This window comes from Podarcis bocagei (genome assembly GCF_964188305.1).
Source record: "Podarcis bocagei genome assembly, chromosome: 1".
Lineage (NCBI taxonomy): Eukaryota > Metazoa > Chordata > Lepidosauria > Squamata > Lacertidae > Podarcis > Podarcis bocagei.
In genome coordinates this window covers 139,436,382-139,454,759 of record NC_138125.1, presented here as the reverse complement: position 1 = coordinate 139,454,759, position 18,378 = coordinate 139,436,382, and the positions used below count along the sequence as shown (strand labels likewise).

At 41.7% G+C, this 18,378-nt stretch overlaps 1 protein-coding gene across 2 annotated transcripts in view; it reads left to right on the top strand.

Moving 5' to 3' along the window:
• Positions 1–18,378, top strand: part of SPAG16 (sperm associated antigen 16) — a 466,237-nt gene that overhangs the window by 198,358 nt on the left and 249,501 nt on the right. Inside the window, exon 11 of one of the 2 annotated variants that reach the window (XM_081172703.1) lies at positions 15,273–15,416. The exons of the other annotated variant lie outside the window; for it this stretch is intronic. Within the exon in view, the coding sequence (XP_081028829.1) occupies positions 15,273–15,416 (144 nt within the window). The remainder of the gene's footprint in view (positions 1–15,272; positions 15,417–18,378) is intronic. 2 annotated transcript variants of the gene reach the window in all.

The window sequence follows — 18,378 nt, the reverse complement described above, 5'->3', positions numbered from 1 at the left end:
GCCTATTTCAAGGTTTTCGGGTCTCATGTGAGAACAGAAGCTCCAAGTGGGGTAAAGAATGCCAGAGGCATCTTTGTAGGTTATGAAAAAGGTCTCTACAGAGTAATTTTGTCTGAATCTGGTCAGGTGATTCTCACAAAGTTTCTAGAGAGTGCTCCTGAACGGGAGAGAGTGATTGTTCACACTTTTTCCACAGATAATTCTGATGATGATGATGATTTTTCTGATGTCACAGATTACAGTGGTACTGATGGTGATGACACTGATAGCTCAGACAGCTCAGTTGTCACAGTCATTGAGAGGAAATCTCAAATAATGACTAGACCCTCAGAAGAGGAAGATGAACCACTGATTAAGCTTAGTACTGGTTCTCCAGAGAGTTAAGAGGCTGAACCAGAAAGCAGAGAAGAGCAGCAGCTCTTACGAAGGTCTGAGAGAGCAACGAAGGGTGTACCACCCAAGAGGTATTCAAATGAGTTTGCTAACCTTGCATATGTTGCTGTTGTAAACGATCAAGGACAGATTGAAGCTGTGTCTGAGTCAGAGACAAAGGCACAACAGAGAGTTGTTAACCAAGGAAATGCGAAGTCACACAACCAGAGAGGTACATTGGTTAAACCAGTGGCGGGTAGTTCCAAGGGTGGAACTGAAACAACAGGGGAATGTTATAAGTATAACAACTGTTTGTTTTCTTCTCTGGATGACGCTTTGCTCGCAGCACGCATTGATACTTTAGGGGGAGTATGTTACCATAAAGCACCAATGCTGCAGCAAGCAAAGGCTCCAGCAGCTCAGTCAGCTGCTTGTGGCTGGGAAGCCAGACAGGATGTTTGTGACTGTTGCCATAGAAACAAAGGGGCAGTCCAATCCGTACTGAGCACCGGATGTTAGCTCAGTGTGTGTGTCATATGACCTGTACTGGAAGTACATGGGAGGAGTTTCTTCTTGCTGTTGTCGAGTGCAGACGTGTTTCTCTGTACTGATATGAGAGACAGAAATAAAAGATGTAAATAGTTTTCTGTCTGCTTCTTTCCCCTCTCTGGGGGACACCAAAGGGGAGAGAGGGTGAACGGTGTGTTCCTCTCACACATCTGAGATGAATCGCCGGGACCTCGCCTGCTTATCAGCAGAGTGGAGACGCGGGGAGGTCGACAGGAATATCTGCCGGTGCCTACGCTGTGGCACATTCCTCTGACCCAAGCAGAATTCCATCTGTATATCAGGCCACTGGCAGCCAATCTTGTTCTTCCTGAAGAATAATCATGTTCTCTAAACAGAAAAAGCAGAATGCAAATGCTGCACTTGTGATGTGGATGTTAAGTGAGCAGGGGTGGGGGGGAGGGGAGGGGGGAGATGGATTAGTATTACCACTGATTTCCTAACATCCATAACCAAAAGGTTTAAGGGAAACTGAATCTGGACTGCAACCAGATCAACACTCATTTAATTTCTCTTTTGTCCTTATTGTTTTGGGGGAAAGGGGGGATATTATTTTTATTAGCACATTTCCTATAAAGGAAAGATATCGAAATAGATTAACTATATTGGCCTGGTACTTTCACATATCAAACTCCAAATATTCATTCTCTGTTCCTCTTTCCTACTCTCCTTTTCTTGGAAATACGTTGTGGGGCGGGGAATCCTCTTAGCAATTGCGACTTGCATTTGTATTCAATAAATTAATAAGGAGCTCTACATACAGAAATAAAAGCTCTAAATATACATTTTTATTAACGAAAACTAAGTTAATTTAAATAGAGTGCCTCAGTAATGTTTCTCTGTAAGGAACCATGCTTTTCTCATTGTATTTATTACTAAGTGGTATAAAGGCAAAGAAAAATCTCACATAAAGTTAAGTGAATTACAATATAATTGTCAGCAGTTTTATTTGTATAGCTTATTTAAAATGAAAACGCCTGCAGTATTCTCAGCAATTTTGTTGGATTTTTAAACTTACATTGACTAATATAAGTTGCAGCACCAAAAATGCAAGCAAAGGCTCTTGTTTGTAAGTAAGAAAGAGAGGCAACTAATGGTACAGGCTGATCAGAAGTCCCAGGGCTCAGGCGTTAGAGTTCAGGAGTTCAAGAGCAGGGCAAGAACTGGATGGAAGTGATAAAATCCCGACAAGTTCCCAAGGCTTCCCCGCCAAGCTTTTAAAAATGAGACATGGTTGACTCATGAGACTCACTCACCTGGCTGAAATGTTGGAATTGCAAATGCATACTCTGCTGTGAAGGCAGCACCTGAGGCGAGGCAAGAAGGCTGCCCTCTCCTGTTCGCTTGCTGCCACCCCCTACTCAGCCTCCTCCCTGGGCTGATCAAGGCCCTCCACAGCCTCCACTGGGGCTCTCTGCTCCACAGGAAAGTTGTGGGAAAGGGAGAGGTGGCATCCCAGATCTGCCTTCTGAAATGACTGGAATCAGGGTGGAAAGGAGATATGCCCTCTCTGCCAACCTAGGCCCCCACAACTGAAGTGCCCTTCTGTTTCTTCCTCCTGCAACGGAGCCTGCCAGCCCAAGCCCAGCAGTGCTGTGGGGCTCATGACAATTGAACCCTGTCAACCAATTACTTTTGAAATAAACTACAGTGATTTTGCTTTCTACTGGCAATAAAATTATTATGCAAAGGAAAGTAATTCCACATGTTATTCCCTATTGCTCCTCACACTGATTTGGGCAAATATGACTGAAATGTGAGCTAGGATGTTGCCAGTTCAAATCATGCTTCATCTATGCACACACTCCTTAAGCAAGCCGTAATCTCTCAGCCTCACCATATTCATTGTGGAGATAATAACACTGCTCTAATTTACAGGGGGATGTAGGCAGCTAAGCTGCACTCAGCAAAGACCTATTGAAATAAATCAGCCTAAGTTAGTCATGCCCATTAACTTCAGTGGCTCTGCTCTGAGTAGAATGAGCATAGGATGCATCATAGGGATTTTGTAAGGGGTGCTGAGAATTGATATCAAAAACTTCTCTGTAGTGTGTTTATTATGAATGCCTATTATCATAAAGTAGTATTCAATTAAGTTTTACTAAAACTAGACCTACTGAAATTAATGGCCTAACTTAGCCATGTTCATTCATTTTTGTGGGCCAACACTGCGTGAAGCTTAGTTGACTATCACCCATAATTATCAATATCGTTTGACCATAATACAGCACCACATTACTAATGCTGAAGCCCATTAATATTAATGGCTTAAAGATATCTTCCTCCACTTTTTAAAATTTTATTTGCTAAAGTTCATTCTACACACACACTCTAGCATTGCTTCATTAACCTATAATTAATATTATAACATATAATATTATAAATTTCAGAATAGAATACAAATCTCAGAATGATAAATAGAACATTTTAAATAGATTATAGTTTCTTATATTAATAAACATTAATGAATTCATTGTTTATAAGCCATTAAATGTACAAATACCAGAGTGGGTGAGTCAGAAGTATTTTTTATGCATGTGAAAAATGCTTTCTGCTCATGGAAGAGATCTTGCACGTCACGACTGAGCTCAAGAAAATTGAAACGAAACTTTTCTTTGGGTGTGTTCTGCGGAAATATTTATGGGTGAAGGCATTGCTCAGTTAGTGGAGCATGAGACTCTTAATTTCAGGTTTGTTGGTTTGAACCTCACATTGGGCAAAAAGATTTCTGCATTGAAGGGGGTGGCTAGATGACCCTTGTGGTACCTTCTAACTGTATGAGTCTATGAGTCTGTCTCAAAAAGTAGAGTTTAATTGATTGTGTTTAAAATTAATGAATTGCCTAAGAGCTTTCTTTGGCCTTTGGCACAAATAAAGCAAACAAACTGCTATAGAGCCTTACTATTATAGCACTGCATGGAATTTGTGGAATTATGCTAGCATTTATTTTCCTTCTCCCTGCAGTCATTTTGATCTGGTTCATAGATTTTTCATCATTCCTAAAACAGTGCTGCATTGGGCCCACTTTCAAATCTTTATCGAAACAAGTAGGATATGAAGAAAGAAAGAAAGAAAGAAAGAAAGAAAGAAAGAAAGAGAAATGTTGTGGGCCCGTGTGCAGTGTGCCCTGAGGGACAGGAAAGGAGGAAGTGGCAGCAGAACAGAAGTAAAAACGTTCTGGAATTGAAAATGACCACAACTTTTTTATTATTACAAATGCCGGTAGGCTTTGGCTTAGGCATCGGGCATGTATCCTGAATTAGCCTCCTGCCTGCAGGCTGATGTTGGACAGGGTCAGGCTTGGGTTAAGGGTCACCTCAAAACACAGGTCAACTAAGCTGTGTCCCCCCCCCCCCCGCCGCCGCCTTTGGAGGTTGTATGGCCCATTTGCTCCCCATTTTGGCTTCTGGACAGAATCTTCTTCTTAAAGGTACCCTGAGATACCGCATCTGCTCAAGGCAGATGATGCACCATCTCACCTGTCCGTTTCCCCCCCCACCCCCGGTGCCAGAATAGACTAAAGATTCAATGCAATGCCTTATCTGCTGAAAGTTGTGACAATTGCTATGAGGAAGGCAAAATCCTCAAATGGCCCAATTTGTTCCTGGCTCCAAAAACGATGATTTCCTCCATAGCAAAATCTTCTGAATGCAATGCCCATGTGGCTGGTGGATTGATCTGCTGCTGATGACACTGCTGGCACTCAGCGCGACCAGCTTAAATCCCCTTGGTATCAGACTGGAGTGAAGTCTTGAGCCCTCTGGTCCACTGCCAAAGCACCCCACCCCAAAGGTCTTCCTTGGCCAATTTTGATTTAAATGTTTGCAGGCTATCTCATCATCCTCTGTGGCCAGCCAGAGGCCAAAGCAAAGTGGCCAGCTGTGAAGGAGGAGGTGACTGCCCCTCCCCAAGGGGCCATGCCAGGCCGCAACTGTAAGGGGAAGCAATTTTTGCTGTGGACCCTCATTTCTAACAGTGCTCTTGTTCATGGTTCAGCCAGCTAGCAGTTCTAGGATTTAATAAATTGGATTTAATAAGTGGTGCTGTGGGCTAAACCACTGAGCCTAGGACTTGCCAATCAGAAGGTTGGCGGTTCGAATTCCTGCTACGGGGTGAGTATCCATTGCTCGGTCCCTGCTCCTGCCCACCTAGCAGTTCAAAAGCACACCCAAAACTGCAAGTAGATAAATAGGTGCCACTCTGGCGGAAAGGTAAATGGCGTTTCCATGCGCTGTTCTGGTTTCGCCAGAAGCGGCTCATGGCCCAGAGAAACTGTCTGTGGACAAACATCGGCTCCCTCGGCCAATAAAGCAAGATGCGCGCCGCAACCTCAGAGACATCTGCGACTGGACTTAACTTCCAGGGGTCCTTTACCTTTTTAGGATTTAATAAGCTGTAAGGCACTGAAGCAGGGATTGTGGGGTGCAGGCAGGATTTTCCTTGAGTGGCAACTGACTCCATCGTACAGTTCTGATTTAGGGCAATGCTGAGATGACTTGGTAGGTGAGACTTTGGTAGGGGGTTAGGAAATGGGAATGAGAGCAGTAAAGGGAGACAATGATTGGACCAGGAAGGGTGAATCAGGTATGGTTTTTCTCTAAAATGCAGATCAAAATAAATTTCCCATTCCCAGTTGCTACAGACCTTTGCGCATTTCACACTAAGGGGCAGAGCTGCACGGTGCACCCCCATTCCTGGCTCCCATGCTATGAAAATGAGAGTATTACCGTATTTTTCGCCCTATAAGACGCACTTTTCCCCCTCCAAAAATGAAGGGGAAATCTGGGTGCGTCCTATGGGACGAAAAATACGGTAATTCCCAAATAGGGCAAAAGTTGGGAAAGAATAAAATATTTATGCATGTTAGTTTCAGTACTGTTTAGATTCATGTATGTTATATATTTTTAATGCCCACAGTATTCCTTTCCTGAGGTACAATGCAATCACATTTTTTACAGAAAGCTTTGAGGTAATGTTTACTTTCTTGATAGTATATAACACCAAGGTTACAGCTACTGACAAGAGGAGGTTTTAACAAAGAGAATGCCCTGTTAAAAAAGAGGAGGCTGGGGTGTGTTTGTTTAGAATCTATAGCTAGTTGAGCACAATAACAGCTGGAAATGACAGTATTTGTGTATTCTAAGAAAGAGATGTTGTGGTGCTCAACCTCTTCAGTCAGAAATGAGCTATAAAAAGCCTGTAATCTAAAACTGGCAACATCAGATGCTTGAGTGCAAAAATGGATTTTGTTGTTGTTTTCTCCTGGGATCAATCTAAAGGAGTAGAAAACCCAAGATGTTTTATTGTTCATTTTCTTTTCTTTGTATTCTGCAGGAGTACTAAAATGAGTTGGGAGGTTAGTGGGGTTCGCTCTTCCTGCTCAGCTTTGTCCGGGGGGGGGGGGCGGGCGGGAATAGAATATGTCACTGGAAGCTATTGAACAATAGATGTCAAGCAGCATATTTGAGCAGGAATTCGCAGAACTGTATGTATGTAAATCTTAATGTTTCTGCTTCTGCTAGTATGTTTTATCCCACCTGGCCTCCCCCATCCTAGGTGTGTTAGGGTGAGAGATAGTAGCTGTCCTAAGGTCACCCCATGAGCTTATGCCTGAGCAGGGGCTTGGACCTTGTTCTCCCTGATCCTAGCGTGACGTGATAACTGCTGCATCATGTTATCCTGGCACTCCTCTCCAGGGAGGCCACCTGGGCCTCCAATGGCACACCCCAGACCATGAGCCTGTTCTCTCAGGGGAAGGGCTAGGCTGCCTCCCTGATTTCCATACACACATCCATACCATCTTATCAGGACCAGCCTTAGTTCATTGGCCTTCATCTGGCCCACCTGGCTCAGTACTTGCACAGCCGTTCCCGATTCATGGGGAATGGAGAGAGAGAGGGGGGGGCAGGGTTCACTCACTCACTTATTTGTTTTTATAGTTATATTAGATACATTGCATTCCCAATCCCTTCTAGTGGTTTCATATATATATATATTAAATATTCTGGGGGACAAGGTGGAACTTGATGGCAGACTGCCTACACATTCTGTGTCCATTATTTGTTGAAATCTGCCCTGCTTAGATGGATGTCAAGTGCATAATGATAAGGTTACACAGGAAAGAATGAAAGAAAAAGTATGATGCTTTCACATAGCTGAGTCTGAACATCCTTCTAGTTCATTTTTCAATTAGAGCTAATGTTCTAACATCCCCCTATAGTTTCTTGATATAACTTTATCTGAGTGGGTGGCTATTTAAAACTAAAAATGTAAACCTTCATCTCCGCATTTCTTGTCTACTTCCCTTACTGAAGTGTATAATGAAAGTTATTTTTTAATGGTTGCCTTTTTTATTTTAAAGAGAGGATCACAGTCTATTTGTCATAGAAAAATATCATCAGCATGGTATGCAATGCACAGACTAATGTTAGCAAAATAAATAAATAAATATTACTTCACATGGTAAGAAGACTAATGGGGCACATCTTAAATTAGTTTAGTTTAGTTTATACATAGCTGTGCCAGTAAAAGGAGTATTCACATACATTTTATTTAATTATTAGTGCATTCATCTGGGTGATATTTCTATTCATGAATATCCCTTTCTTAACCACATTTCTGCACCACATCTAAATTAAAACTATTTTTTTCCAGAGTACACAGATTTGAAGTTTGTAACATTTTGATATGCCATTAGGTATTATAGACTGTTTTATTTTTCTGATAGGGCAGGTGGTGTATGTATTCTTTTCCTAGCATTTCTGTGTTGTTCAAATATTTAATTAGTGATTTAAATTTGTATCCCCACAGCCAAGAACTAGCATAACAGCAGCATCACAGAACCTGTACTGTGTGTGTGTGTTGCACATCTCTCAGTGCACAATGTGCTCTGCTGCTGAATCCCTATCACTTTGTTCCAGGATACACAGTCGGAGAGCCTGAGGAGAGCATCTGCATGCATATGTCAGACCCCCCTCTTTTTCTAGGAAGTCTTCCTAGTAAGAATGGGTCATTTCAGGCCAGGGATAGTGGGGCCTGCCCCATTGCTAGACTTTGGCGAGAAGGTTGGGGGGAACACAGTACCTGCATTTGTTACCACCTCTGCATTTCCCTTCACCTGACTGGTGGAAGGTTTCTTCACTTTTGGGCAGGGGGAGGATGACTTGTTCTGTTCTCTCATGGCAGAATGGTGTTCGCCCAGTCTTTTGTCTTTTTTCTGCATTCGGTCAGGGACCCTTCCAAATCCCTACTTGTGTGAAGATTTCCATAGCTCCGTGATGCTCCTCTGCTTTGCATACAGAAACTTCTGTCCCTGGCATCAGGAAGAAGAGCTGGCAAAGTCCTCTGCTTGAGTCTCCGAAGTACCACTGCCAGTCACTGCCATGTGGCCCTGGGCCAGAGGGACCAAAGATCTTAGTCAGAGCCAGTGTCATACGTTTCGGGCCAATTTTATTTACTTTAATATACCAGAGGTTAATATTGTAATATTCTGTGAAGGTTATTTCTATTTATAACTCAAGTTCTAATAAAACATTTATCATAAGGGGGCGGGGGGGGTGTATGAGAGAGAGAGAGAGGGAGAGAGAGAGAGAGGGATTTTCACATTTGTCAAAGATCAACACTGGCAGCTTCAGCCCTGAGCCTCAGGTCTCTTGACAAATGCATCTTGAGTATAGTAGGTACATGTATTATTACTGTTATTTGTATACTGCTACAAAAAAGCAAACAAAGCTAAATGACAATGGTTTGAGTATCTGCAAATGCAAAATTGTCTTCAAATAAATAAAGTGAACAACTTACCAGAATGAAAGCTTTACACGTGTGGGGATGGATGTGGGCATATAAGGAACCTAAAATGGAAAACACTTATTAGAATAATGTATCTCATGCTATCCGAGGGCCTTCTGGTGGTTCCCTCACTGCGAGAAGCAAAGCTACAGGGAACCAGGCAGAGGGCCTTCTCGGTAGTAGCACCCGCCCTATGGAACTCCCTCCCACCAGATGTCAAAGAGATAAACAACTACCTGACATTCAGAAGACATCTGAAGGCAGCCCTGTTCAGGGAAGTTTTTAATGTGTGACATTTTAGTGTATTTTTGGTCTTTGTTGGAAGCTGCCCAGAGTGGCTGGGGAAACCCAGCCAGATGGGCGGGGTACAAATAAATTATTATTATTATTATTATTATTATTATTATTATTATTATTATCATCATCATCATCATCATCATCATCATCATCATCATCATCCTTGGTCTGCTATCTGGTTTGTTGCCCCCATGCATATGTTTTTTTTAACACTGCAATCAGAAGTAAGCCCCACTAAGTACAATGGTACTTCCAGGTAAGTGAGTATAGGATTACAGTTTAAGTTGTCCATTTAAAATATATATAGTTGCTACAGGAAACTTTGAGAAGGGGACTATAAATATTTTAATAAATAACATAAGAAAAGTAAGTGATTTCAGGGTAATGAATTTTTGCGCTTTTTACTTTGGATAGTCTGAGTGGCGTTCTAGTGAAACCTGGAAACAAATGTAACAAAGAGGCACATATTTATATTTTTGGTGGACACAGTTTTTTCAAAAAGAAATATAGTAATAAAAGAAATTTCAGAATGTCAACTGGATCTACATATTTCTCATAAGGATGAAGAAAATACAATATGTATACAGTCATACCTTAGGTTGAAGTAGCTTCAGGTTAAGTATTTTCAGGTTGCGCTCCACGGCGACCCGGAAGTAACAGAGCGCATTACTTCCGGGTTTCGCTACTCGTGCATGTGCAGACGCTCAAAATGATGTCACGTGCATGCGCGGAAGTGGTGAAACATGACCTGCGCAGACGGGCAGTTGCGTGTTACGTTCTACTCAGGATGCGAACGGAGCTCTGGAACGGATCCTGTTCGTATCCAGAGGTACCACTGTACATGCATATCCAGTAACTTGTGGACTCCTGTGTCATGGGCCAGGAGTCGCCTTCACCTGCTGAGCCTGAAGTGACTCTCTCTGCTGCTGATCAGCCTTCTTGCTCTGGATGAGAACCAGCTGCCTCCAGCTTTCTTAAGTAGGGTTTCCAGCCTCAGCCAGTTGTTGGAAACAACATTTGTTGTTCCTGACCAGACCTTGCTGCTTCTTGCTTCTCATGACCTTGGACTTTCAGCTTTCTTCACCCTCGGACCGTCTTACTATGTGAACTGAAATACCCCTGACCTTAGGACTTGACTAAACCTTGTATATGGACTCTGCCTCCAGGCCCCCTGAGACTTGGCTGGTTGGCTGGCCTCTCCTGCCTCTGAGGTCTCTTGTGGCTGGGCAGCAGCAGGTAACATGACAATGTTCTGTTTCAGCAGAAATGAAAGGTTCTTAGAAGTGTCTGTAGTGCAATTTGTTTAATGCCATTTTAATGTGATTTGAAATTTTGTTGGATGCTTTTTTGAACATTGTGAATGAGTGGGATTTAAATATTTTAAATAAGTGTAATAAAAATATAACCTAGAACAAAGGAGACAAGGCTATTGGGAAATATGTTCATCACATCAGTAGCATCTGTATGGGTGGTGTGAATAGGCATCGTCAGAAATAATAGCACACAGGAGAAATGCACATGCCGTATGAGAGTCCTGTTGAATCAGTGCAATATGGGCAATGTCAAATCATTAGGCGATTTATGAGGTAGTTGAAACCCCTTGTTACCTAATGGCTAGAAATACAGAATTTATTATCACTGTAAATGTCAGAAAACTGTAATTCTTTGACCTTAAAAGAAATGTTTTCGATGATATCATACACAACAGTTTTCAGATCTGTAAAATGTCAAACCTCCAACTGAATAAAAGCAAAAAAACATTATTTCATCACCAAAATTAGATTTAAATGAAGGCAGAAATGTTTCAAGCTGAAATGAAACCCATCCATTCATAAAGGCATTGTTAATTATAGGATGTGCCAGTCCTGTTCTGCTTGCTGAGATTTGAAACCCTTCTTTCATATTACTCTTTCCTTATAATTGATTAAACCTTCCTGGACAAGGAAGAGAGCCAGTGCGCTGCCCAACCAGTTCTGTGTGCTGAAGGGAACATTAGTTCTTGAGCAGAAGTCCAGTCACTCTACCCACTTCAGACTCTGACCCCATTTCTCCAGTCCCAGTGAACCAGTAACCCAGTAAACCATAGCTAACACTCTGAACAGGGGCAATTTGCTCCTGCTGCGCATATGGGAGAAACAATGATCCCTGGCTTATGTCTGAGCTGGAGATTGTGACTGTTTTGATCCAAAGCAGGCTCTGTAACCAATGTTTGTTTGAACTGAATGGCTAACAGCCCCATCTTCTTCTTCTAGCCTGTCATAGTGGCAAGGCCAGGCAGCAAAGGAAGACTGTTTGCACCTATCTTACCCTGACCATGGATCTTTTATATCATTGCTATCAAAATACTTCCTTTTTATAAATGTTATTTTTTCATTTTTCATTTTACATAAACAAATGAATTAAAAAACATATAATCCCTTTTGACACCCCCCTCCCCGCATTGTGGATCTTAATGTAATGATTCCCCCCTCTGCATCTCTTTCATAACTATTTTTATAAATCCTTTGTCAATCCATAGTTCGAACTTTTACTACAAGTTTTCGGTCAAGTATCCAAATTAAGGTTTATTGCAGTTTGGACAGTACCTTCTCCTCATAGAATATGAAGTAGGGACAGGAAGGAAAGGGGAGATGTCACACACGTCTGATGCCCACTTCTAATCTCATAATGCATAGGAAGGTGTGTGTGTGTGTGTGTGTGTGTGTGTATGTGCACAGAAGCAACATAGGCCATTAAATGCATATACGCAGGATCAGGGCCCCATATATTGACAATAGGAAGTGATATATCTTTTTCCAATTCTAATGGTGACCTTGAGAAGGGTAATGCCTTAAATTTTCATATTAATTTAGGAATTTGAATTGGCAGGTCAATGCTGTATTTTTTAATCAATTTGGAAATACCTTCTTGTATAAACCTTTGTAATTTAGCAGAACTTGCCAAGTGGCAAGTTTTGTGTCACATCCTTTCTAAGTGTGTACAGAACGCAGCAGTGCTTCAAACCATCTGTGAAAAAGCTGCCATGCAGGAGAAACCTGGGAATTGCTAACAATAATGATGAATGTTAATCTCAAACAAGCTAGAGATAGAAAGTGCCTTGTTTCAAGTTGGTCAAGCAAAAATTGCATTTGGGAACAGCTGTTTTCCTTTTATTGAAAAAGAAGACAGTTTAATATTTCTGTGCTCTCAGGAAACATATACATTGAAAAGTGCCAAAGGTCACACAATAAAAATTATTAGCAAGTCAAATAATCATTGTAATTTACCTCACAATATGTCTGTTTTGTTTCACATTTGAACACTCCAGTTCTATTTAAAATATATATATTCCAGCAGAACCTGATGAATGTTATTAATAACCGCTGAGGTAACCATTGTTGAAAGCAGACAAAATATAAGTTGTCATGCTTTTTAAACTGGAAGCTAATAGATACCCTTACCTTCAACAGCAAATTGTAGAACGATCATTGGTCACAATAGGCTGCACAACCACCACAAAGTACCAAAGTCTAATTATATATTTCAGTGCAAAATCATGAAATAGGAAAAAATTCAGCCTCTCTTGGGACAATGAGACTAAACTTCTGAATTCTCCAGATCAGTGCTTCTGGTTTCGCTTGGTGTGATACTCAAGACAGGTCAATGCACATCAAATCATAATTCGATTTTATAATAATATAAAACCAGATCTCACTACATTTCAAATATTACTAAAATCAGTATAAAATATCCATCAAAAAAATTCCAGCACAAACTAGCCACTAAAAGCAGCAATAAAAAGGTGGGATTTTAAGACCCATTTAAAGGGGGTGAAGTCTGCTTTTAGTATTGGTCGTAGACATCAGGGAAACCCCCCAATGGAGTTGCTTTTCTTTTGCTTGTCTTCCTGAGAAAAATAATGGGGAGTCACGGGGGGAAATGTGACATTTGTGTGATTCAGGAAATGTTTTCCTTTATTTTCTCTTATTCCTTTAATAACTTGGAGGCAGCGATAAGTTTATCAAGTTGTTTCCCGACCAGATGTGAAGCTTTTTTCAAGGTTACAATAATTAAAAGACACAGAAGCCTTTGGTGGGATGAGATCTAGGCAACTGATGCCACAGGCTGTTTATCATGACTTCATGACTTCACATCACTGATTATGTATATTGAGCATCTCTAGCTTCTGTTCCATCCAAACACTCAGGTGCCCAGTGTAGATGTGTAGATGTTCAGTGTCAAAGTACATGCGGAGCGGGGAATCACAGTTGCAGAAGCAGGTTTTTGGTGAGGCTTAAACATCTCATTAGGATCACACAATTCTGTCTGAATAGACCTTTATGCAGTCTCTCTCAGTGGCCCATTCTGCTGAAATGTTGGGTATTTCTCATTCACAGATAGCTTAGACATACATGTTACCCATGAAGACAATTCCATTGAATCTGGTGGCGCCGCTTGGGTGTTACTTGAGCCCAAGTAACAGTGATTTTCAATTTGGAGGTGGAAGCGGTTTCAGATATTGGTATATCTATGCTTCAGAGTTGATAATGTATCTTGAATTGTAGCATAAACTGAAGCTAGTCCTAGCTTTGTAAACAAAACCACATCCACATTAGCCACTGTAATAAGCTATGTCCCATTCTATTCATGTTCTAAAGCAGTGAGGCTAACCTGTCTCCCTCCTGCTCTTGGTGGACTCTGACTCCTGCCATGTATCTGACTGTTGGCCAGGCTGCCCAGGATTCATGGGAGTTGGAGTCCAACAGCAAGTGGAGGGCTGCAGGTTAGCCACCCCTGTTTTTAAGGAGAGTTAAATAATTCCAAATAATGCAATGGGCATATAAATGCATCAGATGAAAATGACTATGACAGCCTCTGCATTCCCGCTTTATGTTAGGACGAAGTCCTTCTGCAGTTGGGGGGGGGGCGGCGGAGAATGCTGATATCACTGTGCCATGGCCTCCTAAAGTACTTTCACTTGAGTTTACAGGGGCTTCTGTACTGGAAATAATTAGATCCCGTGAACAAAAAGAAAGCAAAACTTTTTTACATTGCTGAGCTGCTGAAAGAAAAGCAAGGGCACCTAATTAATGTTACACATATGGCACCCTTTGAGGAATGAATGTGATTCCCTTTTGCAAGTGGCAGCCCGACCATACTTGTGTCACCAACCCAGCTGCTAATTAAATGGTATTCACTTCTGGTTGTACGACTCTTGAGCAGCTTTCGCATTTTGTAGGAGCCCTGTAATTAAGGCAGAGGGGGGACACCCTATGAATTCTGCATTGTGTGTTACATTCTAGTGGCAAGAGCTTATTTTCTCTGATATACTATACATGTTATTTTTACCAACCAGTTGCTACAGATTATTACAAAGGCACTTTGAGAAAATAGTTGTGGCTTTTTCTTTTTCTAAAAGGTGTTTAAAAGGAAGTCTAGAGAAAGACAGAGAGAAGATAATGTTCCATACACACACTGGCTTATTGAAGACAGTGGGATGTGCGCAAGCTGAAAAAAGGACTTGTGCCATTTTTACTTGGATTCAGAGAAATGAATTATCTATTTTTAATCTTCCTTACATAGGAAAATATCAATTTAAGAAGGGAAAGGGGATAAAGAGTAAAGGAAGTTATTACAAATTACAAACGGGACCTTAGAGAAGAGCCCTTTCCTGCAGCCCATCACCCAAGTTTGCAATAAGCCGAGGAGTGGGTTGGGTTTGTTTCTCAAGCATTCTCCCCTCCTTGCCTAAGTTAAGGTCACCAAACTTTTTTTCAATGAACCTGGAGACACTTTTCAACTTCAGTGGATTTTGTATGGGGACTGATTTGTAAATTCTGGGACTGTCCTTGGGAAACGGGGATGTCTGGTAACCTTAGCCTAGGTGCCAGTTCAGATTAGAGGATTTGGGGCAGATATCTCCTTCACAGTCTCCTAGGGTAAAGGGCAAGTACCTTTCTCAGAGTACTTGCTACATATATGATGTATGATGAGGACATCAAGTAAGATTTGATTGTATTTTGAAGATGTGAATGATTTAGCTGGGTTCAGCATTCAAAACATTAGGAGTGAGTTGTTTCCTATTTATTAATATTTGGAACCTTAGGTTTTAAAGAAAATCTGTAATGTTTCTAGAGTGTATGTATGGTAGGTATAATGTAGCTGATGGAACTTCCTTCCTGAAGCAAATGCCTTAACAAATTGCTGGGGTACTATGGTTCTTTTGATTTTATTTCTTAACCCCTACTTCCTCCTTTTGCTCCCTACAGCTTGGCTTTACATCCGAGGAAAGACATTGTTGTTACTGGAAGTGATGACCGCCTGTGGAAGATGTGGGCCTTTCCCAATGGGAACATCATCATGAAGGGTGAAGGTCATACTGATTGGCTTTCTGGGTGCTGCTTCCATCCAAGGTCAGTAAAAACAGCCTTGTGAACCAGTACTAATCCCTTCTGGGAAAGTGCTTGTTTGCTATGCCTTTTCTAGCCGGTCTGCTTTGATGACTTTCTATTCTGAGTGGATCCTTCTGCTGAATTTCCAAACATGTAGATAAATGTTCCTTTGCCTTTCACTGTGTTGACTTAAGATTGATTGCTTTCAGTATTTTGTACATTTCAGACTTTTGCCCACATGCATGTGCATCTCACAAAGTGTAATAAGCTTTTCAGATCTCTCCATGCCAGTCTCTCTGTGCTTATCACAAGGCTGAATTGGATGCATACTTAAAATCACCTATAAATACTGCAATTGGCTTTTTAAGTGTTTATTTTATTTGTCCGAATGGTATCTATTTTCTCTCCCATGTTACCTAGAGAACAAGTGCATCAACCTTTCCCTAAAACTTCTCCCACCATGACTTAAGAAAAAGAAGCAGTGATTTAAGACACTGAGATAGCCAACAACTCATTGCATTTAATTACCATTAGAAATCAGACAGGTAATGCAGTTTTACTCAGGAAAAGACAGTCTTCATTCATCTCTCTCTCCCTCTCTCTCAGTATAACTAAGGGCAATTTCATAAACCCTTTTGACTGTAATACTCTGGTTTCTCTTCAGATCGTATAAATCCATAAACCCTTTTGACTGCTTATTTGCACAATTAACTGGGCATGTGAGTGGTTTATTAGCATAAGACTCCATAGTCAGAGAAGGGAGCTCATTCAAAATCTTAAGGACAAGCAGATCTAAAAGTCATCTGAATTGGACATTATTAGTTGCTTAGTCAACTCTCTCTCTCTCTCTCTCTCTCTCTCTCTCTCTCTCCCTCACACACACACACACCCCACACAGTGGTGGGGATGGAGGATCTCTCCTTTCATCTGATACCCTCTCTCCACTCCTTTGCTACCCTTTCCCTCCTGCTCAGCCCTCCCTTGCTTCCGCTTGCCTCTTACTTTCCCCCTGCTTCTTCAAAGGTTGCCACTGCGACTTCCTATTGTTTGCCCTGTTCTGGGAAATCCTTGGTTGCACTGGCGACACCTTGACATACACTCCTTTTACTTGCTTGTTCACTGAAACATCAGGCCAAATGGCACAGCATCTGCTTCTGCTGCAGACTGTCACTTTACCCAGGAGATTCCTTGTGTGCAACAGACAGTCTGTCTTCTCTCCAGTTCCACATCTTGGTAGTGGATAGGAGGAACCAATGCTTAGTGTTGCTAGACTTCCACTGCATCTGGGATGTGGTGGTGATGAGTCCTTCCCAGCTTCATACTTCAGACACAGTTCATGTGCTTCGCATGTAGAAGCTCCCAACTTAAATCCCCAGCATTTTTAGTGATGGGAAAAATCTCTTCCAAAGACCCCTGGAGAGTAGACAGTACTAGACCAATGATCTTACCCAGTATAAGCAGGATCAAATGTTCCATTGAAAAGGCATCAGGAACACCATTGATGGATTATCTGTCAAAGTATCACCCATACATGAAGTTGTGGGCAGGATTTTAAATATAAGCAGTGGATTTAATGATAGTGAAGTTCAGATAATATAAACATATATATTGCAAAACAGCTAATAAAAAGAAGTAAAAAAACAAACACCAGGAAAGATGAGGTGGGAAGTCTAGAAGTACTTTTTCTTCAGAAAATTCTGTATGACATTAAATGTTTGGGAATATTTTTGGAGATTTAAAAAAAAATGTTAAGAACAAAATGGCATCTGGACAAAATAGCAGGTCACTGCCACTTCTGTACAGACTAAGAGGAAGCAGCTTTTTAGTGTGGCAGCAGCAGTGGGCTGTCCTTCCTGGGGCTTGTAGCTAAAATTTAACTGTTAACTATGGGCTACTTGAATTAAGGTAGGCTTAGAGGTGAGGGATTGTTTTGAATTCTCCCCCCATCCCACAAACACTATCACTTCAGAAGATCAGGAGTTACAGCTTGCCATGTGAGGTAAGATCTCCTGTCCCAATACACCCCACTTCCATTTGTTTGATGCTGTGAACATTGCAGCTTCTATGAAGGAAGGGTATGGTCAATTTGATGGAGGGAGTGGGGAGTCTATCACAGGACCTTGGAGCATGAGCCATGGTTCACTGTAGGTAGGAAGGGTGTCAGAGAGGCAGGGAGAGCTTGGATATTGAGTAACAGGCTTAAGTTCCATTTTGTATTATTGAATTTTGCAAATTTTATAAATGACTGAATAATAACAATAAATTAGTAGAATAGTTGGAAGAGGCAGAGCCCAAAGGGAAATGGGAAAAGAGGCCAGGAAAGGAAGGGTAGATAGGAGTTGAGTGACTTCACACATGGCAGAAAGGGTTGGGTTACTGTTGACAAGCTTGAGAGCTATCTCTGTTGGTAGAACACGAGACTCTTAATCTCAGGGACATGGATTTGAGCCCCATGTTGGGCAAAAGATTCTTGTGTTTCAGGGGATTAGACTAAATGACCCTTGTGGGTCCGTTCCTATTCTGTAATTCTATGACTCTATGAGACTGAGGGACTTGTAAACACTGAAGCAATGAATCCTAAGATATAGGTGTGTGTGTGTTAAATTACACATATGAATAACTAGCAAAATCTTTGTCCCATTTACTGTTGACGTATAAATGTTTGTGGGCTCCCTTTAAGGTGGCAGGTAGGGATGTGGGTGGCGCTGTGGTCTAAACCACTGGCCTAGGGCTTGCTGATCGGAAGGTCAGCAGTTCGAATCCCCGTGACAGGGTGAGCTCCTGTTGCTTGGTCCCTGCTCCTGCCAACCTAGCAGTTCAAAAGCATGTCAAAGTGCAAGTAGATAAATAGGTACCGCTCCGGCGGGAAGGTAAACGGCGTTTTCGGGCACTGCTCTGGTTTCGCCAGAAGCGGCTTAGCCATGCTGGCCACATGACCCGGAAAAACTGCGGACAAACGCCGGCTCCCTCGGCCTGTAAAGCA